The following is a 25,309-nucleotide window of genomic DNA, read 5'->3' on the forward strand; positions in this document are numbered from 1 at the left end:
AACTCAGGATCAGTAATGTAATGTATGTACACAGTGACTGCACCAGCAGAATAGTGAGTGCAGCTCTGGAGTAGAATACAGGAGGTAACTCAGGATCAGTAATGTAATGTATGTACACAGTGACTGCACCAGCAGAATAGTGAGTGCAGCTCTGGGGTATAATACAGGATGTAACTCAGGATCAGTAATGTAATGTATGTATACAGTGACTGCACCAGCAGAATAGTGAGTGCAGCTCTGGGGTATAATACAGGAGGTAACTCCGGATCAGTAATGTAATGTATGTACACAGTGACTGCACCAGCAGAATAGTGAGTGCAGCTCTGGAGTAGAATACAGGATGTAACTCAGGATCAGTAATGTATGTACACAGTGACTGCACCAGCAGAATAGTGAGTGCAGCTCTGGGGTATAATACAGGAGATAACTCAGGATCAGTAATGTAATGTATGTACACAGTGACTGCACCAGCAGAATAGTGAGTGCAGCTGTGGGGTATAATACAGGATGTAACTCAGGATCAGTAATGTATGTACACAGTGACTGCACCAGCAGAATAGTGAGTGCAGCTGTGGGGTATAATACAGGGTGTACAGGGGACCAATAACAAAAAATCTGGACACAGACTTTTTTGGAGCAATACACATGGGATTTGCGGATCCTCGGCACGAACGTGTTATTGGGGTCCTCCCTCCACATGCGGTGCAGTGTTATATCAGTACATGTGGGGGACTCACCTTTATCAGTGACATGTGGAATAATTAGTGTGGATGGAGGAGAGGGGCCTTTGCTGTTATAAGCAGTGAGGACGACCTCGTAGGAGTCTTTGGGGACAGTGATGTTGCACGCGGTCTCCTCCACCGTCAGTGTCCTGACCACGTCCGCTCCACTCTTCACAGTCACGTTGTAGCCCAGGATCAGCCCATTTGCTTGGGACTTTAAATCCTGATAACATAGGAGGGGGTAATTACTCATTCAGTCAGATTCTCACCCCTTTATACGGCTCGTAGCCGTCACATCTGCCCTTGTACGGCCTTCAGAAGCCCTGAGTCACAAGCAAATTACACCCATGTAAAATCTGATGATGGCGGACATAAGTTTAATGTGTAGAGTGGGAGAAGTCACAAGACAAGTCGTCAATGTGTGATCTGCGGAAACTGCAGGACGATCTACAGCAGCTCGTCATATAGAAAGAGCACAGAAAACAAAGCACAAGACTGCGACACCTACCTTCCACATCAGCCGGATGACCCGCTCACCAACATCAGACCGGGCATTGCTGATCTTCCTCCAAAATTCAGGACCTTGAGATGGAGCTGGAGAAGAGAAGGCAAAAAGGCTATAACCAAGCTACAAGAAGATGGAAATACAAAGCCAAGTCTGAGAGCTCCCCCTAGTGGTGGCCGGAAACAGTATTTTATCATATATCTCTGAATACAGGGAGCTCCCCCTAGTGGTGGCCGGAAATAGTATCTTATCATGTATCTCTGTATACAGGGAGCTCCCTCTAGTGGTGTCTGCAGACAGGATCTTATCATATATCTCTGTATACAGGGAGCTCCCTCTAGTGGTGGCTGCAGACAGGATCTTATCATGTATCTCTGTATACAGGGAGCTCCCCCTAGTGGTGGCTGCAGACAGGATCTTATGTATCTCTGTATACAGGGAGCTCCCCCTAGTGGTGACTGCAGACAGGATCTTATCATGTATCTCTGTATATAGGGAGCTCCCTCTAGTGGTGGCTGCAGACAGGATCTTATCATGTATCTCTGTATATAGGGAGCTCCCTCTAGTGGTGGCTGCAGACAGGATCTTATCATGTATCTCTGTATACAGGGAGCTCCCTCTAGTGGTGGCTGCAGACAGGATCTTATCATGTATCTCTGTATATAGGGAGCTCCCTCTAGTGGTGGCTGCAGACAATCTTATTCTGCATCTCTGTATATAGAGAGATTCCCCATTACAGGTGGACACACACACAATTACCAGACTCGGAGGTGATAGCCGTATATTCTTTGCTCCATTCACTCCAGAATCGAGCTGCGATCAGCTTGCAGCGTATACTTATGGTGTAGGTTGTATATGGCTGCAGTTCCTGTAGACTGAACGACTCTCTTGTTTTCGTTAGGTCTTCAGAAGGGACCTGATGGGAGTAAAAAACTGACATTACACCATTGTGGGGTCACCCATGGCATCTTATGCCTCCATAAAAGGGGTCCTCAGTTTAGGTTAACCATCTGCTAGAGCGAGGCCTGTGGATTCAGGCCATGTGACCTCGATGACATTACAGGTCTTTGTGCACTTCTATGTTGCTGCCTACGTATGATTGGTCGGCATCATACAGGGAGCAAAAGTCCACGCCCCCAGTGAAAAGTATCTGAAAACACCCACATGGACACAAGTTAACTCTCAATGTGCCAAATACTTTGGTTAGCAATATCTCGGCAACGGACAATTAAAATAAAACAACTTTTTATTAAGCTCTGTAGGCGCTATAAAATTGTGTGTCCCGTTCAGTTGGTAAAAAACGAAGTCCTTTTTTAACCCCTTTATCCCACCAAGGCAGTTTGCACCCGCATGATGAGGCCAATTTTTACAATTCTGACCACTGTCACTTTATGAGCTTATAACTGGAACGCTTCAGTGGATCCTGATGATTCTGAGACTGTTTTCTTGTGAAATATTGTACTTCATGTTAGTGGTAACATTTCTTTGATATGACTTGCATTTATTTGTGAAAATATCAGAAATTTGTAAAAGGTTTTCATTCTTATGCCCTTAAATCAGAGTCGCGTCACACAAAATAGTTAAACATTTCCCACATGTCTACTTTGCATCAGCACAAATGTGGGGGAAAACTACTGTATGGGCGCATGGCAGGGCTCAGATGGCGCGCTTTTTGACTTTTTGAATGCAAAATTAGCTACAACAATTAGCAGACGCCATGTTGCCTAAACAGTGGAACCCCCCCCCCCCCCCAAAGAAAATGACACCATTTTAAAAACTCAACCCTTCAAGGATCGTTTCTAGATGTCTGGCGAGGACCTTCAACCCCCAGGTACACATGTACTAAAATTGGAGCGCTTTAGAGACACCCCTCTCCGAATCCAAAGAATTTGTGGGACGCCTCATTCCAGGGCCATATTTCTGGGGGGGGGGGGGGGACATTTTATTGCATCTAGAGTTTACGGCATACTTCACTCAAACTGTGGAGTTGTCGGACATATCATTCCAAAGCCATAGATTCGGTGGGACGTCTCATTCCAAAAACCATATTTATGGGTCAAATTTATGGGTCTACTCATTCTGGAAAAAAATAAAGCCATCATACAGCGACAAGGATGGAAATGAAAAAAAAAAAAATTATTGCTTTGGTTAAAAAAAAAAAAAAATGGCCCAGCCACCCAGAATGGTGGTCTATGAAGCTCAGCCTGTGGATGGGCTTCACAGGAGACACATTTGGTCTGGTGTACGGACCCCTCACCTCGCTCCACGAAGCGCCGCCGCCCTTCGGTCTGTATCGGATGTTGTATCTCAGCTCTCCCAGTTTCAGAGGATTCTTCCACTCGATTCGCAGCACTCTCTCCAGCACGGCGGACAGGTTCACGATGTCCGGAGGATCGGGCTTCACTTCATTTATAAGAAAAAAGAAGGAGCAGAGAACAAAGGAAGGAGCGTTCGTTACTTATTCTGCTTTGACTCATTTACAGGGTTTTGTCAAAATTAGGATGGCGGCTTGTTTCTAGACGCAGCGCCTCTCCTGTCTGCAGGCCGTGTGCGGTATCGCAGGTCTGCTCTATTCACTTCAAATGGAACCGAGATGCAATAAAATCCAAGGACGGGCGATGTGTCATCCTGGACAACCCCTTTAATAAACTGTACAAATGATTAAAAAAGTAACATACGCCTGAAATGCCTTTTTCATCAGCGGGGAGTCTGGCAGTAACGTAGTGGCACGTCGGGATCGGCAAGTATTTGATTTTTTTTTTCTAGACCACCATGGCCCTGATTTTGATACAATCTCTTTAAATAAACAATAATGTGCATGCTGGGAGTTGTAGTGCTGCTGCTGGTCTGACTGTATAAGCGCGGTCCCCCCCTCTATTGTCACATCAGAAGTCACGCCCCTCGCTGGATAATTAGGCCTCTTTCACACTTCAGTTGTTTGGAGTCAGTCACTACCGACATAGTGACGGATTGACGGATCCGTCACAATTGTTGAGAAAACGGTTCTAACGGATCCGTTTTTTTGACGGATCCGTTACTTGGGGGTTGTCTAGGAAAAGTATCTACTTTTTGGAGCATGCGCAATTGAAAAAACGGATTGGGGCGACGGATCCGCCGAAAAACGGTTGCGGCGGATCCATCGCCCATAGGCGGCCATTCTATGGAATGGCGGACGCGACGGATCCGTCGCGATCCGCCATTTCGGCGTTGATAAAAAAACGTTTCAATGTCCGTCTATTTTCAGAAAACGTCTGCAAAATTTCGACGGATCCGTCGCATGGCGGATGGAACGGACGACCATCCGTCAAAATCCGTCGCTAATGCAAGTCTATGGGAAAATAACGGATCCGTCAAAAAATTGACGGATCCGTTATTTGAGGAAAATGGCGGTTTTAGACTGACGCCAAACAACTGAAGTGTGAAAGAGGCCTTACCGATTTCAATAATGTCGAACTGTACGGGATCTGATTCAAGTCGGCCCAGCGGATTTGCGGCTTCCACCAGGAAGGTGGTGTCAATGTACAGGGAAAAGTCCGGGAACAACAGGGTACAGGAACGCTTCTCCGCCTCGGCCACACAGTCCTTCCTCTGGACAGAGTTCCTGGAAAAGACAAAAATGCCATTAAAAGTGCGTCTCCCCAATAAGTCTGCGCGGTGCTGAACTCTGGGAGCAGAAGCTTGTGCTCCAGAGCTGCTCTTCCTGCTGTGGATGGGTATAAAAAACAGTTTGGACACAGCTTCTCATTTAAAGATTTTTCTGTATTTTCATGACTATGAAAATTGTACATTCACACTGAAGGCATCAAAACTATGAATTAACACATGTGGAATTATATACTTAAAGTGTGAAACAACTGAAAATATGTCTTGTATTCTAGGTTCTTCAAAGTAGCCACATTTTGCTTTGATGACTGCTTTGCACACTCTTGGCATTCTCTTGATGAGCTTCAAGAGGTAGTCACCGGGAATGGTTTTCACTTCACAGGTGTGCCCTGTCAGGGTTAATAAGTGGGATTTCTTGCCTTATAAATGGGGTTGGGACCATCAGTTGTGTTGAGCGGAAGTCTGGTGGATACACAGCTGATAGTCTTACTGAATATTCTGTTAGAATTTGTATTATGGCAAGAAAAAAGCAGCTAAGTAAAGAAAAACAAGTGGCCATCATTACTTTAAGAAATGAAAGTCAGTCCGTCCGAAAAATTGGGAAAACATTGAAAGTGTCCCCAAATGCAGTTGCAAAAACCATCAAGCACTACAAGGAAACTGGCTCACATGAGGACCGTCCCAGGAAAGGAAGACCAAGAGTCACCTCTGCTTCTGAGGATAAGTTTCTCCGAGTCACCAGCCTCAGAAATCACAGGTTAACAGCAGCTCAGACTAGAGACCAGATCAATACCACACAAAGTTCTAGCAGCAGACACATCTCTACAACAACTGTTAAGAGGAGACTGTGCAGCAGCCTTCATGGTAAAATATCTGCTAGGAAACCACTGCTAAGGACAGGCAACAAGCAGAAGAGACTTGTTTGGGCTAAAGAACACAAGGAATGGACATTAGACCAGTGGAAATCTGTGCTTTGGTCTGATGAGTCCAAATTTGAGGACTTTGGTTCCAAACCGTGTCTGTGCGACGCAGAAAAGGTGAATGGATGGACTCTACATGCCTGGTTCCCACCGTGAAGCATGGAGGAGGAGGAGGTGTGATGGTGTGGGGGGGGGGGCTTTGCTGGTGACACTGTTGAGGATTTATTCAAAATTGAAGGCATACTGAACCAGCATGGCTACCACAGCATCTTGCAGCGGCATGTTATTCCATCTGGTTTGCGTTTAGTTGGACCATCATTTATTTATCAACAGGACAATGACCCCAAACACCTCCAGGCGGTGTAAGGGCTATTTGACCAAGAAGCAGAGTGATGGGGTGCTACGCCAGATGACCTGGCCTCCACAGTCACCAGACCTGAACCCAATCGAGATGGTTTGGGGAGAGCTGGACCGCAGAGTGAAGGCAAAAGGGCCAACAAGTGCTAAGCATCTCTGGGAACTCCTTCAAGATTGTTGGAAGACCATTCCTGGTGACTACCTCTTGAAGCTCATCAAGAGAATGCCAAGAGTGTGCAGAGCAGTCATCAAAGCAAAAGGTGGCTACTGTAAAGAATCTAGAATATAAGACATATTTTCAGTAGTTTCACACTTTTTTTTTTTAAGTATATAAATCAACATGTGTGAATTCATAGTTTTGTAGTGTGAATGTACAAATTTCATAGTCATGAAAATAAAGAAAAATCTTTAAATGAGAAGGTGTGTCCAAACTTTTGGTCTGTACTGTATATATTGCAGGGCCACCCTGGTACAATCCTGCAGCCTACTTTTTTTTTTTTTTTTTTTTAACCCCATCACAACCATATAAAAATAAAATAAAATTGCATCGCTCGCCCTGGTTTTGGAGAGGGCAGAGGAGCCTGTGCTGACTGCCGCCGTTTAACCAACTAAATGCCGCTGTCAATAACAGCATCTAAATGGCTGGGCTGCCAGTTGCACAAGCAAATAGTTCAGGTCGGTGGTCGCCGACACCGATAACAACTGATCGTGGGGCTGCCGGGTGTCGGACCCCAGCCGATCAGACACTGATGACCTAAGCTAAAGATGTGAAATCAATGTAAAAGTAGGGGACAACCTCTGTAATGACCCTGCAGAGAAAACATGGCGGGTTACGATGGGAGGGTTTCGGGCTGGGAGACCACCTTACCTGGACACAGATGGTCTCCGTATTTTGGGATAGTCAGGGGTTAGGTTTTGCACTATTTCGGTGTTATTGAGCAGGTCCGGTTCTACCCTACAGATCAGCGGGAAAGAAAAAGGAGACGGGAGAGGGAGAGAGCGGAGGAGGTTAGAAGAGCTAAAAGGGGGGGGGTGGAGGGAACAAAACAAAAGAACCATGAGGAAGGAAAACAAAGGGTTAAAAATAAAATAAATCTAGAAATGAGTGAGGATGGAACAAAAATAATGAAGAGTCTGCAGAACAGTCTGTATAGGGAAAGCCGGACCACCGCCTCGTAATCCCCCCCAGACAGAAGTGTAAGAATCATGCACACCGCAATGCGACCGATTACCAGTATTGCTTCAGGGTGTAAGTGGTGGGCATCACGGTGGGCCGTCCGGGCTCCCATGTGCAGGTAAGGGTCTTCCCGTTATAACAGACGCAGCTCAGGTTCTCCGGCTTCACTGGAGGATCTGTAGAAGGATCACAAGATAAAGGGGCTTCAATGATATATATACACCTGGCGGAGGGGTCCACCTGTGACACATTACACCCAGAGGGGCTGTGAAGTTAGTGTGAAGTGATCTCGCCCGTCTGCAGGAGGCGCAGGTTGATCCCGTGCCATTTTCATCTTGGAGAACTGCTCAGGAGGCGGAGCTCAGTGGGGGGAGGCTCCTGCTTCAGTTCTGCTGGCAATGCTGCAGAGGCAAACGACTGGAGCCTACAGCAAAGGACGCAGAATATACCTGTGCATCTACATTTCTATAACTGGCCCCTAACCCGGACTATGATAGCCCCGGGAATCGCACCTTTACTAGACACAGAAGATGAGCTACAGAACAGGAAGACTACTTACAGCCCAGAGTGAAGTAAATGCCGTGGAGGGTGACGTCAGTCTGCCCGTAGGCCTTAAAGGCGCAGGTGAGGCTGTTGTGCATGTCCAGGGTGGGCTGGAAGGTGACGCTGGAGACGCTCTCATTGACCAGCGTGTAGTGGCTCTCGGGGATCACCGTGTTCCCCACTTTCCAGAATAGCTCCCTGGAGTTGATGGGGTGGTTCAGCTCTCGCAGGCAGGTCTGGTTCAGGATGCAGAATGCCGTCAGGTTGGTGTTCAGCTCCACGGTGGGAGACTGTGGCTCATTATAAGCGCAGGAATTGATTGTCAGCCCCTCTGAAAGTAAGAGGCGCTCGTTATTAACATGGCGAGCTACACATCACCAGGTCAGGGGTGCACACACTGCTACATAGGCGCCCCAGGGGTACAAGGGGCCCGCTCTCACCACAGGGGACTTAGGAAAACTATACTTTTCTCCCCCCTCCTACTTGGTGACGCTCTCCAGAGATCAATCAGACTCTGCAACATCTAAGTCACACAATTATATTAACCCAATGCCTACCTAGACCACCAGGGACCAGGGATATTCTCCCCACAATGGGACTCCCATACCACTTAAGACACATCCTGTTTATTTAATGTAAATGTCTAATGTGAAATACAAAAGTTACCTACCCCGACCACCAGGGACGCCCTCCCACTCATCTAGTCACATCCCCTGACTGCCAGGGACGCCCTCCCACTCACCAAGTCACATCCCCCGACCACCAGGGACGCCCTCCCACTCACCCAGTCACCTACCCCGACCACCAGGGACGCCCTCCCACTCACCAAGTTACATCCCCGACCACCAGGGACCACCTACATTCACCCAGTCACCTACCCCGACAGCCAGGGATGCCCTCCCACTCACATCCCCCGACCACCAGGGACGCCCTCCCACTCACCTAGTCACATCTCCCGACCGCCAGGGACGCCCTCCCACTCACCAAGCCACATCCCTCGATCACCAGGGACGCCCTACATTCACTCAGTCACCTACCCCGACCGCCAGGGACGCCCTCCCACTCACCAAGTCCCATGCCTCGACCGCCAGGGACGCCCTACATTCACCCAGTCACCTACCCCGACCGCCAGGGATGCCCTCCAACTCACCAAGTCACAACCCCTGTCCGCCTGGGACGCCCTCCACTCACCTAGTCATCTCTCCCATTCACCCAGTCACCTCTCCCGACCACCAGGGATGTCACCATTCACCCAGTCACCTCCCCTGACAGCCAGGGACTCCCTTCCATTAGTCAAGTCACATCCCCTGACCGCAAGGGACGCTCTCCATTCACCCAGTCACCTCTCCCGACTGCCAGGCACGTCACCATTCACCTCCCCCGACAGCCAGGGACGCCCTACATTCACCCAGTCACCTACCCGGACCGCCAGGGATGCCCTCCCACTCACCAAGTCACAACCCCTGTCCGCCAGGGACACCCTCCACTCACCCAGACACCTCTCCCAACCGCCAAGGGAAGTCACCATTCACCCAGTCACCTCCCCTGACCGCAAGGGACGCTCTCCATTCATGTCACCATTCACCTCCCCCGACCGCCAGGGACATCACCATTCACCTAGTCACGTCACCTGACCTCAACCCTTCAACTCCCCTAGGCTACCAGGGATTACGGAGACAAGTTAGTAGATTTTGTGGATTTTACCCTTTGAGTGAAACACACTGTGCCCTTTACAGACTGTTAACCAATGGCAATGTTCTCAGTGAGTGCTGGAAACCACGTGAAGGGGTTAATGGCAGAAGGTAGCACGCACATGGCCCGACCATACTGATCCTGAACCCTGTGTAAACAATAGCGCCAGCACCACGGGGAACGCGTCACTTACCCGCAGCAACGACGACGATGATGGCCCAGAGGACGGCGAGGAGAAAGAGTCGCCTCATGACGGAGGAATCTGAAAAAAGTGGTAAGAACCTCATTAAAAGAAGGCAGTAATTAAGTATTTATTATTCTGAACTGTGCGCTGCCTGGCGTCAAGAGCATATACAGTGGTTATAGAAAGTCTACACGCCCCTGATCAGGATGATGGCGGCCGAGCACTGACTACTATGTAACAGGAGGGGAAATGTGAATTGGCCGATTCTGAACACAGCCACATCCCCAATCACAAACAGGGTGTCCACACTTACGCAACCACAGTATCGCAGTTCTTTATTTTTCTTTTCTCCTTAAAATGATTTCAGTTTGTGTCTCGATAGACGACGTTAAAGGTGGAAAAAAATACAAAATAAAAAAAAGCGATGCTTCTTATTACATCACGAAAACTCGACATTTTACCAGGGGTGTGTAGACTTTTTATAACCACACACACAGGAGACATGAGACCTTTCGTACCACAGGGACACTGGTGTAACCATTGTGATTTCGGAGCACTATTCTGCACCAGAAAATTAAAGCAAGAAGCGCAGCCATCGGAGGACAGACGGGGGTCCGGTCTCCGCTCAGGAAAACACAGGAGGGTCCTCAGCTGCAGAAAGAGTGAAGTGGCAACGTGGAGCCGAGAGAGAAGGTCTAGGGCCATGTGCACACGACACGGATTGGTTGTGTTTCCGCAGCTCCAAAAAACACAATGGATTACGTAAGCAATGTTAATGACAATCCTGAATTGTTGTGCACAGGATCCGGAGACTTCCATCCTTATTCGCAGCGTTTTATTTTCTGCAGCATGTCATTCTTTTTGCGGATCTCCAGCATTTCTGCGCCCATTGAGTCAGTCAAAACGTTTTACACCTGCGGTTTGCTGCCAAAAACGCTGCAGAATTGTCAAAGGGAAATGATGTCAGAAGGAGAAAGTGTGTGGACGGAGAGCCTGCGGGTGTCTGCCTGCCCAGGCGTCGTCTGATGGGACTACTACTCCCATACGGCTATGTCTACTGTCACATATAACAGTGACAGCATGAGCCGATGGTGGGAGAGTAGTCTCATCATCCGGCGCCTGTGGTCACTTGTAAAAAAAAAAATAAATAAAAACATTTACATAATTACATACACAATCCATACTCACCGAACACCTTATCCCCGACGCCTGCGTCTCCTGCAAACAATCAGAAATAATAAACTAATATATTCGCCTTTCTGCCGTAGTCCATTTAATTTCCCACGTCGATCTCACCCGTCGATACACTGACAGGAGGTGATCACTCCCATAGTACCTCACTGAGCCGCAGTGAGTTCACCGAAGTTCATCAGCTGATCATCTCTGGTGCTCTCACTTATGGCACTGCTGTGTGGGAAAGTTCTCACGCAGCGGTGCCACGAGAGCAACGGAGGATATGAACTCCGGTGAACTCTCAGTGATACACTGCGGGAGGGATCACCTCCTGTCAGTGTATCGCCGGAGGCTGGGTAGAGCGGTCACTCTCCCGATGTGATTGTTCTACATGTGAGATCGCCGTGGGACACTCGGTATTAAATGGACTACATCATATAGGACAGTATTATATGTTGGTTTATTATTTTGTTTTTGTTGCAAGAGATTGAGGGCTTCTGGGATTAGGCGATGCAGTAAGTATGGTAAATTTACATTCAATAATGGAGTCTGTGGGATTATTTCAAATAAAGGACTTAATTCTGGCCTTGTCTTTATTTACCGTATAACTATAGGATTAGTAATGGAGAGGTCTTATTGACACCTCTGCATTACTAACCTGTGGGCTTGATGTCACCTGCCAATACAAAGATGACATCAACCCCACTTTCCACCGCTACAGGGCAAGTGGGAAGAGCGAAGCTAAGCGCCAGAACTGATGTTTCTAGCCTAATGGGGGGATTCCAATATCCATGGCCCCTTCCCAGGCTATTAATATCAGCCTGCAGCTGTCTGCCTAGCCTTTGCTGGTTCGATTTTACAGGAGGACCCCATGCCATTTTTTTCTTTCTGGGGTTCCCCTGTAAAATAGCCAGTAAAAGCTAAGCAAATAGCTGTGAGCTGATATTAATAGCCAGGGAACCATTATGGCTATTGGCTCCCTCCCAGAATATTAACATCAGCCCTGAGCCGTCTGCTTACCCTCTGCTGGTTATTAAACTATGCGGGAGCACACACATCTGGCTGAAGAGGTTGAACAAGGAAATGACCACCATTTTTTTTCTTTATTAAAGGGACTCTGTCACCTGAATTTGGCGGGACTGGTTTTGGGTCATATGGGCGGAGTTTTCGGGTGTTTAATTCACCCTTTCCTTACCCGCTGGCTGCATGCTGGCTGCAATATCGGATTGAAGTTCATTCTCTGTCCTCCATAGTACACGCCTGCGCAAGGCAAGATTGCTTTGCGCAGGCGTGTACTATGGAGGACAGAGAATGAACTGCAATCCAATATTGCAGCCAGCATGCAGCCAGCGGGTAAGGAAAGGGTGAATCAAACACCCGAAAACTCCGCCCATATGACCCAAAACCAGTCCCGCCAAATTCAGGTGACAGAGTCCCTTTAATATATCTATTTAGCTGTGGATTTACAAAAACGCATGAAATTCCGCATGAAAAAAAAAGCATGGAATTTCCACTCTGTATTCTGCCAACAGATGCAGAAAATGCGCAGACGTTTCCCCAAGCAAATTTGCAACGTGCGCACAAAGCCTAGCTCTGATGCAACAATGGCAAATGTTACAAAGTCCGACCAAGACACAAGAGGATTCATCAATAGTCATAAAAATAACAGGAAGCAACAACGCAAATGACGGAGAAAACACTTCCCAGAAGCAGCGAGAGAACAGTGACTGCAGAACGTGTCCAGGAATGAAAAAAACAAAAATATAAGAATTTAGGGTTTACCACGTTTATAATCCGGTTACCTGCGGATATTGGAGGAACCGGTCTCAGGATGTGGGAGCGACGGTTACAGCCTGCAGACCATGAACTGGATGAGAGGAAAAAGTAGAGAAAACGGACGCGGAGAAACGGATCAGATGTTCTCTGTGTAATAAATGTAATAATACAACATGCTGGTATAAAATCAAGATGGAAAAAAACTTGGATTTATTTTATTTTTTTTATTTTTTTTTACACAAGGAATTGGGATATGCAGTTTTCTCTACTTTTTCCAGTACACCAGCAGAAGTGTGAGTGCAGCTCTGGGGTATAATACAGGATCAGTAATGTAATGTATGCACACAGTGACTGCACCAGCAGAATAGTGAGTGCAGCTCTGGGGTATAATACAGGATCAGTAATGTAATGTATGCACACAGTGACTGCACCAGCAGAATAGTGAGTGCAGCTCTGGAGTATAATACAGGATGTAACTCAGGATCAGTAATGTAATGTATGTACACAGTGACTGCACCAGCAGAATAGTGAGTGCAGCTCTGGAGTATAATACAGGATGAAACTCAGGATCAGTAATGTAATGTATGTACACAGTGACTGCACCAGCAGAATAGTGAGTGCAGCTCTGGAGTATAATACAGGATGAAACTCAGGATCAGTAATGTAATGTATGTACACAGTGACTGCACCAGCAGAATAGTGAGTGCAGCTCTGGGGTATAATACAGGATGTAACTCAGGATCAGTAATGTAATGTATGTACACAGTGACTGCACCAGCAGAATAGTGAGTGCAGCTCTGGAGTATAATACAGGATGTAACTCAGGATCAGTAATGTAATGTATGTACACAGTGACTGCACCAGCAGAATAGTGAGTGCAGCTCTGGAGTATAATACAGGATGTAACTCAGGATCAGTAATGTAATGTATGTACACAGTGACTGCACCAGCAGAATAGTGAGTGCAGCTCTGGAGTATAATACTGGATGTAACTCAGGATCAGTAATGTATGTACACAGTGACTGCTCCAGCAGAATAGTGAGTGCAGCTCTGGGGTATAATACAGGATGTAACTCAGGATCAGTAATGTAATGTATACACTACAGTGACTGCACCAGCAGAATAGTGAGTGCAGCTCTGGAGTATAATACAGGATGTAACTCAGGATCAGTAATGTAATGTATGTACACAGTGACTGCACCAGCAGAATAGTGAGTGCAGCTCTGGAGTATAATACTGGATGTAACTCAGGATCAGTAATGTATGTACACAGTGACTGCTCCAGCAGAATAGTGAGTGCAGCTCTGGGGTATAATACAGGATGTAACTCAGGATCAGTAATGTAATGTATACACTACAGTGACTGCACCAGCAGAATAGTGAGTGCAGCTCTGGAGTATAATACAGGATGTAACTCAGGATCAGTAATGTAATGCATGTACACAGTGACTGTACATTATATGTAGGTTACTTCTGTATCTTGGTGCTTGAGTGTGAATGTGCGATTAGCAGCCATATTAGACTATGGACAGTCCTGCTTTTAGTAATGGGCCATGTGTGACAGCGGTTCTTCCAGCCAGAACATTACATACAACCTCCATTATTGCTTTATACAGTCTCACACATTTTATGAAAGTTGCAACCAAATATCGAGGAGAACAGAACATAGAGAACCTGAGGTCAATCGTCAAAAAGCCACAAACAAAACCCCAGAAATTGTGATAACTCCGGGCTCTGATGAGACAAGAACGGGCGGCCATCAGTCAGGAACCACAGAACAACTTCCTGCAGACGTGAAACCAGTGCAGGAGCAGGCGGCCAGGCTTATCTCGTATGGTTTCGATTCTGGGGTTAGATAGCAGCTCGTGCAATCACAGAAGATCTCAGCGTCATCACAAAGAGCGGAGAAGAAATATAGGACTTTCCTGTGACCCATCATTGCTGATGGGGGAGGGCTGGAGGGCCCGCGGGGAGCACGTTTCCCTAGGAGGCCACATGTTTCCCTAGGAGGCTGCTTTTGGGTGCACGTTCCCTCTGGCTCCAGGGTCATAAATCACCGCACATCACTCAGCGCATGACTAACTACAAGCAGGAGCGCCGCACCAGCAGCCAGGAGGATAACTGGAAGCCACCGAAAGGCAAAAATCAGGGAGACCTCACAGGAGCCGCAAGGGGGGCAGACATATCCATGGTCACAGGTTTTCTTAAACGTTCTGCAAGAGTCGCAATATGAGCACATTTTGAGTGACAGATTTAGGACGGGGTTACACGGAGACGTTACATCCGACAACTTCCCACAATGTCGGATTGCAACTTACCGCGGCACAAGTCACGTGGCACTTGTGTCACAGACGTCAATGCGACTTGTCTGGGAATATTGCGGTCGTCCAACCGGACAGCGCCGATGTCAGCGGAAAGGCATGGGAGCGACCGGTGGCGCTCTACCTGTTCACTGCCGGCCGGCTGACGCCGCTGCGAGCTTCGCCGACGCCGGAAAACATTGGTGCACTCAGGTTTTAATCCGGGTTCATGTCAGTGCCATCTTTAATGAAGCAGACGGAAACACTTTCTGCTGTCCGCCCTGATTTTCAGCAGGGTCCGCCTTACTGACGGTGGTCCCGACATGTGGCTAAAACGTGATGTGAACAAAGCCTTCCATGTATGTGCACCTATGAAGGGCGTCATAGTAGCTCCCACTATTCCACCTGCTCATTGCTCGCCAAAGCCCCCTCACCACCGGCCAAACACATCCCAGTGAACCGGCCCGGATGCAATCTCTGCTGCCGCCACCGCCCTCACACACGGCATGTGACTTGGCCAGCGAGGGTCCAGATGTAGAGACCCCACTGCTCAGCAGAGCGCGACAGTCCTCCGACCCTCAAACACTTTCTACGACGCCAATCTTAGGCCTCAGACAAGATGAGATCTCTGCCGGGCGCTTCTGCGCCATCATTTCAGTGATCGGCGGGGGTCTGGGCTCAGGACCCCCTGGTGACCGATCCTTTTAACTTGTCACTGTGAGACATCACAAGCTTCCTAAAAAGGTAGCTGTACTTTATAATGGTAAAAAACCCAACACCTTAAAGGGGTTTTCTAGTAGTAGATTCCTGATGATTAGGAGAGGCAATCAATGGGGGTCCGACTTATCCAACCCTGCCAGTCAGCTGATGTAAAAGGGGCCCCAAAAAATAAACTGTAAATGAATCAGATCTGATTAGGGTATGTGCACACGTCAGGATTTCTTGCAGAAATTTTCCTGACAAAAATCGGACATTTCTGCCAGAAATCCGCATGCGGTTTTTTCCCGCGTTTTTGGTGCATTTTTTCCCAAATTCATAGAATTGCAGGAAAAACGCAAAAAATCCGCAAAAATAATGAACATGCTCATTTTTTTTACCGCGATGCGGTTTTTTTCGCGGAAAAAAACGCATCCATGTGCACAAAACATGCAGAATGCATTCTAAATGATAGAATGCATAATGTATGCGTTTTTAATGAGTTTTTATAGTGTTTTTAGCGCGAAAAAACCTGAACGTGTGCACATGGCCTTATGGCAGCTGATGTTCACAACTGGAGAGCCGTGGGGTGTTGGCAGCTCTGAAGGAGGGGTACCGGGTGGAGGCCGGGGCACGGCCACTTCTGGAGAAGTCACTGACTCAGCTTCACGATGTGTTAGTGCAAGCCCCAGACTGCAGAACATCAGAGCCCGCCGCCACCGCTGCTGCGTTTCCTGTCGGAGGAAGTCACTTAGTTAGAGGCGACCCAGGACACCAGGGAAATCAAAAAGGGGCTCTTAAAGGGGCGTCCACATAAGACATTTACATGATGGTCATAAGAAACTTGCACTGGGAATCGGTGGGGTCCCTTACTTATGAGACATACTGTGGTTATTAGTCCTGTCAGTTATGCAAGTGGTCACCCAGCTTTCCTGGAAACCGGACTATGATAGGTAGGAAGGATCATCACTTTAGACTTGTGACATGGTCTCCATCATGCTGGAGAAATCATCATCACATTGCTCCAGAGACCATTCATGTGTGGGGCTTCTCATCCATGGAGGGGCTCGATCATAATTTTCCTAAGAAAATGACCATGAGCGAAGAATGGGATCTAATCATCCTCCAAGAACACCTTCTCCAATTATATTGGACAACGTGGTGATGACGCTTCCCCCATGCCCATGATGGAGACCAGGTCACAAGGAAAAAGTGATAATAAAGTAGCTGATAAGAAAAACTGACATTTTGGGTCCATGTCCGGGAAACTTTGCAGATCTCATCCCATTGAGAACCTGCGGTCAATCGTCAAAAAGAGAAAACCCAGAACCAGTGATAACTCCGAGCTCTGATGAGACAAGAAGGGGCGGCCAGCAGTCAGGGGCGGCGGAAGCCTGGGGAACGAGGGGCGGCGGAAGCCTGGGGAACGAGGGGCGGCGGAAGCCTGGGGAACGAGGGGCGGCGGAAGCCTGGGGAACGAGGGGCGGCGGAAGCCTGGGGAACGAGGGGAGGCGGAAGCCTGGGGAACGAGGGGCGGCGGAAGCCTGGGGAACGAGGGGCGGCGGAAGCCTGGGGAACGAGGGGCGGCGGAAGCCTGGGGAACGAGGGGCGGCGGAAGCCTGGGGAACGAGGGGAGGCGGAAGCCTGGGGAACGAGGGGCGGCGGAAGCCTGGGGAACGAGGGGCGGCGGAAGCCTGGGGAACGAGGGGCGGCGGAAGCCTGGGGAACGAGAGGCGGCGGAAGCCTGGGGAACGAGGGGAGGCGGAAGCCTGGGGAACGAGGGGAGGCGGAAGCCTGGGGAACGAGGGGCGGCGGAAGCCTGGGGAACGAGGGGCGGCGGAAGCCTGGGGAACGAGGGGCGGCGGAAGCCTGGGGAACGAGGGGCGGCGGAAGCCTGGGGAACGAGGGGCGGCGGAAGCCTGGGGAACGAGGGGCGGCGGAAGCCTGGGGAACGAGGGGCGGCGGAAGCCTGGGGAACGAGGGGAGGCGGAAGCCTGGGGAACGAGGGGAGGCGGAAGCCTGGGGAACGAGGGGCGGCGGAAGCCTGGGGAACGAGGGGCAGAAGTGTGGAGAATAAGGGGCGGCGGAAGCCTGGGGAACGAGGGGCGGCGGAAGCCTGGGGAACGAGGGGCGGCGGAAGCCTGGGGAACGAGGGGCGGCGGAAGCCTGGGGAACGAGGGGCGGCGGAAGCCTGGGGAACGAGGGGCGGCGGAAGCCTGGGGAACGAGGGGAGGCGGAAGCCTGGGGAACGAGAGGCGGCGGAAGCCTGGGGAACGAGGGGAGGCGGAAGCCTGGGGAACGAGGGGAGGCGGAAGCCTGGGGAACGAGGGGAGGCGGAAGCCTGGGGAACGAGGGGAGGCGGAAGCCTGGGGAACGAGGGGCAGAAGTGTGGAGAATAAGGGGCGGCGGAAGCCTGGGGAACGAGGGGCGGCGGAAGCCTGGGGAACGAGGGGCGGCGGAAGCCTGGGGAACGAGGGGCGGCGGAAGCCTGGGGAACGAGGGGCGGCGGAAGCCTGGGGAACGAGGGGCGGCGGAAGCCTGGGGAACGAGGGGCGGCGGAAGCCTGGGGAACGAGGGGCGGCGGAAGCCTGGGGAACGAGGGGCGGCGGAAGCCTGGGGAACGAGGGGCGGCGGAAGCCTGGGGAACGAGGGGAGGCGGAAGCCTGGGGAACGAGGGGAGGCGGAAGCCTGGGGAACGAGAGGCGGCGGAAGCCTGGGGAACGAGGGGAGGCGGAAGCCTGGGGAACGAGGGGAGGCGGAAGCCTGGGGAACGAGGGGAGGCGGAAGCCTGGGGAACGAGGGGCGGCGGAAGCCTGGGGAACGAGGGGCAGAAGTGTGGAGAATAAGGGGCGGCGGAAGCCTGGGGAACGAGGGGCGGCGGAAGCCTGGGGAACGAGGGGCGGCGGAAGCCTGGGGAACGAGGGGCGGCGGAAGCCTGGGGAACGAGGGGCAGAAGTGTGGAGAATAAGGGGCGGCGGAAGCCTGGGGAACGAGGGGCGGCGGAAGCCTGGGGAACGAGGGGCGGCGGAAGCCTGGGGAACGAGGGGCGGTGGAAGCCTGGAGAGCGAGGGGCGGCGGAAGGCTGGAGAGCGAGGGGCGGCGGAAGCCTGGGGAACGAGGGGCTGCGGAAGCCTGGGGAACGAGGGGCGGCGGAAGCCTGGAGAGCGAGGGGCGGCGGAAGCCTGGGGAACGAGGGGCGGCGGAAGCCTGGAGAGCGAGGGGCGGCGGAAGCCTGGGGAACGAGGGGCGGCGGAAGCCTGGAGAGCGAGGGGCGGCGGAAGCCTGGGGAACGAGGGGCGGCGGAAGCCTGGGGAACGAGGGGCGGTGGAAGCCTGGAGAACGAGGGGCGGCGGAAGCCTGGGGAACGAGGGGCGGCGGAAGCCTGGGGAACGAGGGGAGGCGGAAGCCTGGGGAACGAGGGGCTGCGGAAGCCTGGGGAACGAGGGGCGGCGGAAGCCTGGGGAACGAGGGGCGGCGGAAGCCTGGAGAGCGAGGGGCGGCGGAAGCCTGGGGAACGAGGGGCTGCGGAAGCCTGGGGAACGAGGGGCGGCGGAAGCCTGGAGAGCGAGGGGCGGCGGAAGCCTGGGGAACGAGGGGCGGCGGAAGCCTGGAGAGCGAGGGGCGGCGGAAGCCTGGGGAACGAGGGGAGGCGCTGGGAATATTGAGGCTTTATAGACACATCATGGATTGGTGAATAAACCGTAACAACTTACGGAATGTTTATAATTGTCCGTCAGTAACCATAGAAACCGCGACTAAAAGGGCGAAAACACTAAAGAGAGAAAATGTGAAAACCAGAATATGCGTCAGTCTTAAAAAATACGGCCCAAACTGTACAGGGTTATACATCATCCGCCTGCTGGGAGTTGTAGTACAAACTATATTACCCCCCCCCTTGACCTTACCGGCTGCGGTGGAGCGGGGTCCCAGGGTCGGAGCGGGATCCCAGGGTCGGAGCGGGGTCCCAGGGTCGGAGCGGGGTCCCAGGGTCGGAGCGGGGTCCCAGGGTCGGAGCGGGGTCCCAGGGTCGGAGCGGGGTCCCAGGGTCGCCACTGGAGGAGGCCAGAGTGGAGCGCTGTTGCAGGCCGGGATGAGGGGGTGTTCCGATGTGCGGCGTTGTGGGGGCCCTGCCGACATTTTGTGAGAGCCCGGAGCCCCCGCACTTCCATCGTTTGTTGCGGCCATATACGCCACCGACCTCCTCAGCCCCAGCCTGTCCCATCGTCCCCACAGTCCCTACTGCACAGATGCTTTGGCAAAACGAATGTTTATTTGGTCCTGCCAATAAAGCTGCACGGAGTTTGAACACACTATTTACATACACACAGCCCAGGTACATGTACATACACACACCATAGACATTACACCTCTGATTCTCCCACCCCCCAGAGAGCACGGGGCGCCCCGATAGTGAGGCCGTCACCATGGTTACACATCCCTCACCGACAGCTCCACACAGCACGGCATGCTGGGAGTTGTGGTCCTCCCGCAATCAGCACCTCACACCCGCAACCGTTACTTCCATCTACAGGAGCGGCACCTACCGCACAGAGGCCTCCCCGCAGCCCGCGGCCACATCCCGGCCCCGCCGCAGCCGCACAGTCCCGGCCCAGTAGTCACCGCCGTCTATAAGAGAAAATCGGGGAATGGCACCACGTGACTTCCCCAAAAAGAGGAAAAGACCCGCCCCCTCCCGGTGTGCGCGTCACTGTCCGTACAGCAGGGGGCGTGACCGCGCCGTGATTGGCTGCTCCATCCCTCACAACGCAACACATTGCCAGTAAACACGAAGCTGAGAGCTCGCACTGAGCGGCCGGGAGCGGGGGGAGAGAGCTGCTGACACAGGCGGCATTACACACGGTACAGCGGCGACTACCGACCAACCATCCCCCACCCGAAATGTCACAGTGGTACAGTCCAATCTATAAACCAATCATGCTCTGGCTTTTGTAATTCCGGGATGGTCAGAAAATGTAAGGCGTCATGTGATTGGCTGTTTCAGGGCTTTTTTTTATGCTGCTGTGTAATGTCTGAAAAGGGTTTTTCACCTTCAGAAAATGGCCACAAACTCTGTAAAATAACCGTTTGTCCGGCTCAGACTCCAGCTCGGAGCGTGTGGGGTCCACTTTCCTTTAAGCTGGAAAACCCCTTTAAGACAGTAAGCAGTTCTATCAGAGTTCCAAAAATACAGTGTAGCCTTAACCTGAGGACGCAGTAATGTCCCCCCTGTGCGGCCTCTGAGGATGCGGCCGTGCTCGTCTGGTTACTGGTGCATTAGGCCGGGTTCACACTAGCGTTTCTGTGCGCAGCGTATCACCTGCGTGCTGAGAAGCAGCTTCCGGCTCCGCATCATCTTGTGCATGACGCAAACAATAACGCCGCGTGTGCATGCGTTTAAATGCATTTTGGCATGCGTTTGCGTTTTTTATGCCCATTTTCTGGACATGCGCAGTCTGAAGTACGCATGCGGATGATTGCGCAATATTTGACGGCTCAAAAAATGCAACATGTTGCGTTCGCCGCGCACCGCGAAATGACGCATGCAAAAACATGTCCGGGCGTACACAATGTTAAAGATATGTAGGCATGACGCATGCAGATGTATGCGGATCATACGCTGCGCACAGAAACGCTAATGTGAACCCGACCTTAGCAGAATGCAGCCTGTGTATTCTGGTGGTTGGGGATCCTGCTGCTGCATCATACAACCATTGCAAACATAGCTCTGCTGCATCACTCCACTCAGCTGCTTCAACTCTGCTATCCTGACTATCATTGTCCCAGCTCTGCTGCATCAGTAATGGCTCTTCCGGATCTGCTACACCAGTAATGGCTGTTCCAGCTCTGCTACATCAATAATGGCTGTTCCAGCTCTGCTATATCAGTAATGGCTGTCCCAGCTCAGCTACACCAGCAATGGCTGTTCCAGCTCTGCTACATTGGTAATGGCTGTCCCAGCTCTGCTACATTGGTAATGGCTGTCCCAGCTCTGCTACATTGGTAATGGCTGTCCCAGCTCTGCTACATTGGTAATGGCAGTCCCAGCTCTGCTACATTGGTAATGGCTGTCCCAGCTCTGCTACATTGGTAATGGCTGTCCCAGCTCTGCTACATTGGTAATGACTGTCCCAGCTTTGCTACATTGGTAATGGCTGTCCCAGCTCTGCTACATTGGTAATGGCTGTCCCAGCTCTGCTACATTGGTAATGGCTGTTCCTGCTCTGCTACACCAGTAATGGCTGTCCCAGCTTTGCTATATGAGTAATGGCTCTTCCAGCTCTGCTGCATCAGTAATGGTTGTTCCAGTTCTGCTACACCAGTAATGGCTGTCCCAGCTCTGCTACATCAGTAATTTCTGTTCCAGCTCTGCTAGATCAGTAATGGCTGTTCCAGCTCTACTACATCAGTAATTGCTGTTCCAGCTCTGCTAGATCAGTAATCGCTGTTCCATCTCTTCTACATCAGTAATGGCTTTTCCAGCTCTGCTACATCATTAATGGCTGTTCCAGCTCTGCTACATCAGTAACGGCTGTTCCAGCTCTGCTACATCAGTAATGGCTGTTCCAGCTCTGCTACATCATTAATGGCTGTTCCAGCTCTGCTACATCATTAATGGCTGTTCCAGCTCTGCTACATCAGTAATGGCTGTTCCAGCTCTGCTACATCAGTAATGGCTGTTCCAGCTCTGCTACATCATTAATGGCTTTTCCAGCTCTGCTACATCATTAATGGCTGTTCCAGCTCTGCTACATCAGTAACGGCTGTTCCAGCTCTGCTACATCAGTAATGGCTGTTCCAGCTCTGCTACATCATTAATGGCTGTTCCAGCTCTGCTACATCATTAATGGCTGTTCCAGCTCTGCTACATCAGTAATGGCTGTTCCAGCTCTGCTACATCAGTAATGGCTGTTCCAGCTCTGCTACATCAGTAATGGCTGTTCCAGCTCGGCTACATCAGTAATGGCTGTTCCAGCTCTGCTACATCAGTAATGGCTGTTCCAGCTCTGCTACATCAGTAATGGCTGTTCCAGCTCTGCTGCATCAGTAATGGCTGTTCCAGCTCTGCTACATTGGTAATGGCTGTCCCAGCTCTGCTACATTGGTAATGGCAGTCCCAGCTCTGCTACATTGGTAATGGCTGTCCCAGCTCTGCTACATTGGTAATGGCTGTCCCAGCTCTGCTACATTGGTAATGACTGTCCCAGCTCTGCTACATTGGTAATGGCTGTCCCAGCTCTGCTACATTGGTAATGGCTGTCCCAGCTCTGCTACATTGGTAATGGCTGTCCCAGCTCTGCTACATTGGTAATGGCTGTCCCAGCTCTGCTACATTGGTAATGGCTGTCCCAGCTCTGCTACATTGGTAATGGCAGTCCCAGCTCTGCTACATTGGTAATGGCTGTCCCAGCTCAGCTACATTGGTAATGGCTGTCCCAGCTCTGCTACATTGGTAATGGCTGTCCCAGCTCTGCTACATTGGTAATGGCTGTCCCAGCTCTGCTACATTGGTAATGACTGTCCCAGCTTTGCTACATTGGTAATGGCTGTCCCAGCTCTGCTACATTGGTAATGGCTGTTCCTGCTCTGCTACACCAGTAATGGCTGTCCCAGCTCTGCTGCATCAGTAATGGCTGTTCCAGCTCTGCTACATCAGTAATCGCTGTTCCATCTCTACTACATCAGTAATGGCTGTTCCAGCTCTGCTACATCAGTAATGGCTGTTCCAGCTCTGCTACATCAGTAATGGCTGTTCCAGCTCTGCTGCATCAGTAATCACTGTTCCATCTCTACTACATCAGTAATCGCTGTTCCATCTCTACTACATCAGTAATCGCTGTTCCAGCTCTGCTACATCAGTAATGGCTGTTCCAGCTCTGCTACATCAGTTCGGCATCTTCTCTACAGTCAGATACACTTCTCTCCAATAACCTGTCCTGATGCATCAGCGCCACAGGTCCGTGTTTCTCTAGCTCTGCTCAGCGCCACCGGCAGGGCAGATTCATCATTGCCTTTCCTCCAGTTTTGAGCTGATTTCCTCCCAATTATTAAAAAAATAAACAAAGCCCAAGAGACATAGACTAAAAGAAAGAGAAATACTAGGCTAAGATATGCATATATTTATATTATAATAGCAGATGGTCAAAATACATAACATGATTAAAAAAAGAAGTGCACTACAGGACATACAGTATAGTAGTATTGATAAATGTATAAATAACCCACAATATAATTAACCCTCCGTCACATACAATATTCGGACTAACGAGTTCACATACAATGCGCCTGTCAGGCGCCTGCTGGAAAAATACCTATAATATCTAATGTTTGCAATTTCAGTGCTGTAAAAGTGATCAGTGACCTTCATAGGGATGTAATAAAAGAGACTACACATAATCAGTTGCAAAAAAAAACATTTACTTAACATAAAACTAATAACTATGAAATACAAACTTTTCAAAACTCCCGCCAAATAGTCCCCAGTTCGACTCTCTCAAAAAAATGTACAAAGAAAATTTTTTAACACAAACTTAATTTTAAGGTACCTTAAGTACTATTAAAAACATATTCAATCAGAAGTAGATGCTGAGGTTTCCCCAGAAAAGTCACACTTGCAGAGCAAATAGCAAGAATTACACACCATTTTTGCATGTGTCAGGCAAATTGCTTTCTGACATTTGAGACATTCATAATTTGAAAGCCTTCTGGTTCCGCTTTCCGTTTGGCAGGTGGTGCATCTCCTTCTTTTGTGAGGTGGTGCAGATGGTGACTTTTCACCATCATCTTCTGGGCGGAACCTTTTGAGCTGAACTTGAAGGCGAGAGGGGATACCGATTGTTTTCACGCTTCTCCTGCGTAGCTCTCCAAGTACTAGTTCATGGGCCAATTTTTTCAGATACAATCGTCTACGGAGTGGTTCAAGCTTATTTTCAAGATAAATTACTTGTGAATTTATACCACCCAAATTCAACATAGCAAAAAATATGACCATTGGCCAGCGTTTGATGTTTCTGCTGACGTTGAAAGTGGAGCACATCTGATCTGCTGTATCCACACCCCCTTTGGTGGCATTGTAAAATGTAATTATCTCCGGTTTTTTTCTGCCCCAGTCCCAGGATCGATGGCAGCATCATCATGAAGTGTTGATAGAAGAAGTACGATTTTTTTGGCATGTGGTACATAGGAAACTAAAGCCTTTCCATTATGGAATGCAAACATACTGCTGTACTGTTGTCTCTCTTTCACACTTACAAACTGTGGCGGCAATTCCCTTTTGTTTTTTCTTACAGTTCCCACATATGACAGCTTCTGAATTTTCAGATAATCAATCAGATCACAACTTGTAAACCAATTGTCAGCTGTAATATTGCGACCCGATCCAAATAAGGGTTCAGCCAGTCTTTTTACAACATCAATGGGTTTGTTGCTCACACAGTAAGGACCTTCTGGTTGTTTTCCTGCATAAACTTCCAGGTTGTAAGTGTAGGTCTTACTGGCATCAACAAGGGCATAAATTTTTATTCCATATTTGTTTGGCTTTGATGGAATATATTGACGAAAGGCACATCTACCACGAAAACCAGGGAGCATTTCGTCAATAGTGAGATTCTCTCCAGGGTAATAACTTTGTTTACAGTTTACAACAAATCTTTGAAATATATCA

The 25,309-nt window shown here is 50.0% G+C and overlaps 1 protein-coding gene across 6 annotated transcripts in view; it reads right to left on the reverse strand.

The window, feature by feature from the left end:
• LOC138659200 (interleukin-6 receptor subunit beta-like) overlaps positions 1 to 20,329 on the reverse strand; it is a 28,616-nt gene extending 8,287 nt beyond the window's left edge. The window contains exons 1-12 of one of the 6 annotated variants that reach the window (XM_069745888.1): positions 20,193 to 20,289; positions 19,362 to 19,420; positions 10,892 to 10,921; positions 9,713 to 9,781; positions 7,844 to 8,158; positions 7,340 to 7,460; positions 6,976 to 7,062; positions 4,662 to 4,828; positions 3,485 to 3,630; positions 1,987 to 2,143; positions 1,231 to 1,316; positions 738 to 945 (exon numbers count right to left, since the gene is read on the reverse strand). In XM_069745888.1, coding sequence (XP_069601989.1) covers positions 738 to 945; positions 1,231 to 1,316; positions 1,987 to 2,143; positions 3,485 to 3,630; positions 4,662 to 4,828; positions 6,976 to 7,062; positions 7,340 to 7,460; positions 7,844 to 8,158; positions 9,713 to 9,770 — 1,345 coding nt within the window. In that variant the 5' untranslated portion in view covers positions 9,771 to 9,781; positions 10,892 to 10,921; positions 19,362 to 19,420; positions 20,193 to 20,289. Of the gene's footprint in view, positions 1 to 737; positions 946 to 1,230; positions 1,317 to 1,986; positions 2,144 to 3,484; positions 3,631 to 4,661; positions 4,829 to 6,975; positions 7,063 to 7,339; positions 7,461 to 7,843; positions 8,159 to 9,712; positions 9,782 to 10,891; positions 10,922 to 19,361; positions 19,421 to 20,192 lie in introns of all 6 variants that reach the window. The other 5 variants (XM_069745885.1, XM_069745887.1, XM_069745886.1 and 2 more) reach the window with 5 other exon arrangements.
• Positions 20,330 to 25,309: the final 4,980 nt, after the last annotated feature.

The sequence above is a fragment of the Ranitomeya imitator genome, chromosome 1, assembly GCF_032444005.1.
Source record: "Ranitomeya imitator isolate aRanImi1 chromosome 1, aRanImi1.pri, whole genome shotgun sequence".
Taxonomy (NCBI): Eukaryota; Metazoa; Chordata; class Amphibia; order Anura; family Dendrobatidae; genus Ranitomeya; species Ranitomeya imitator.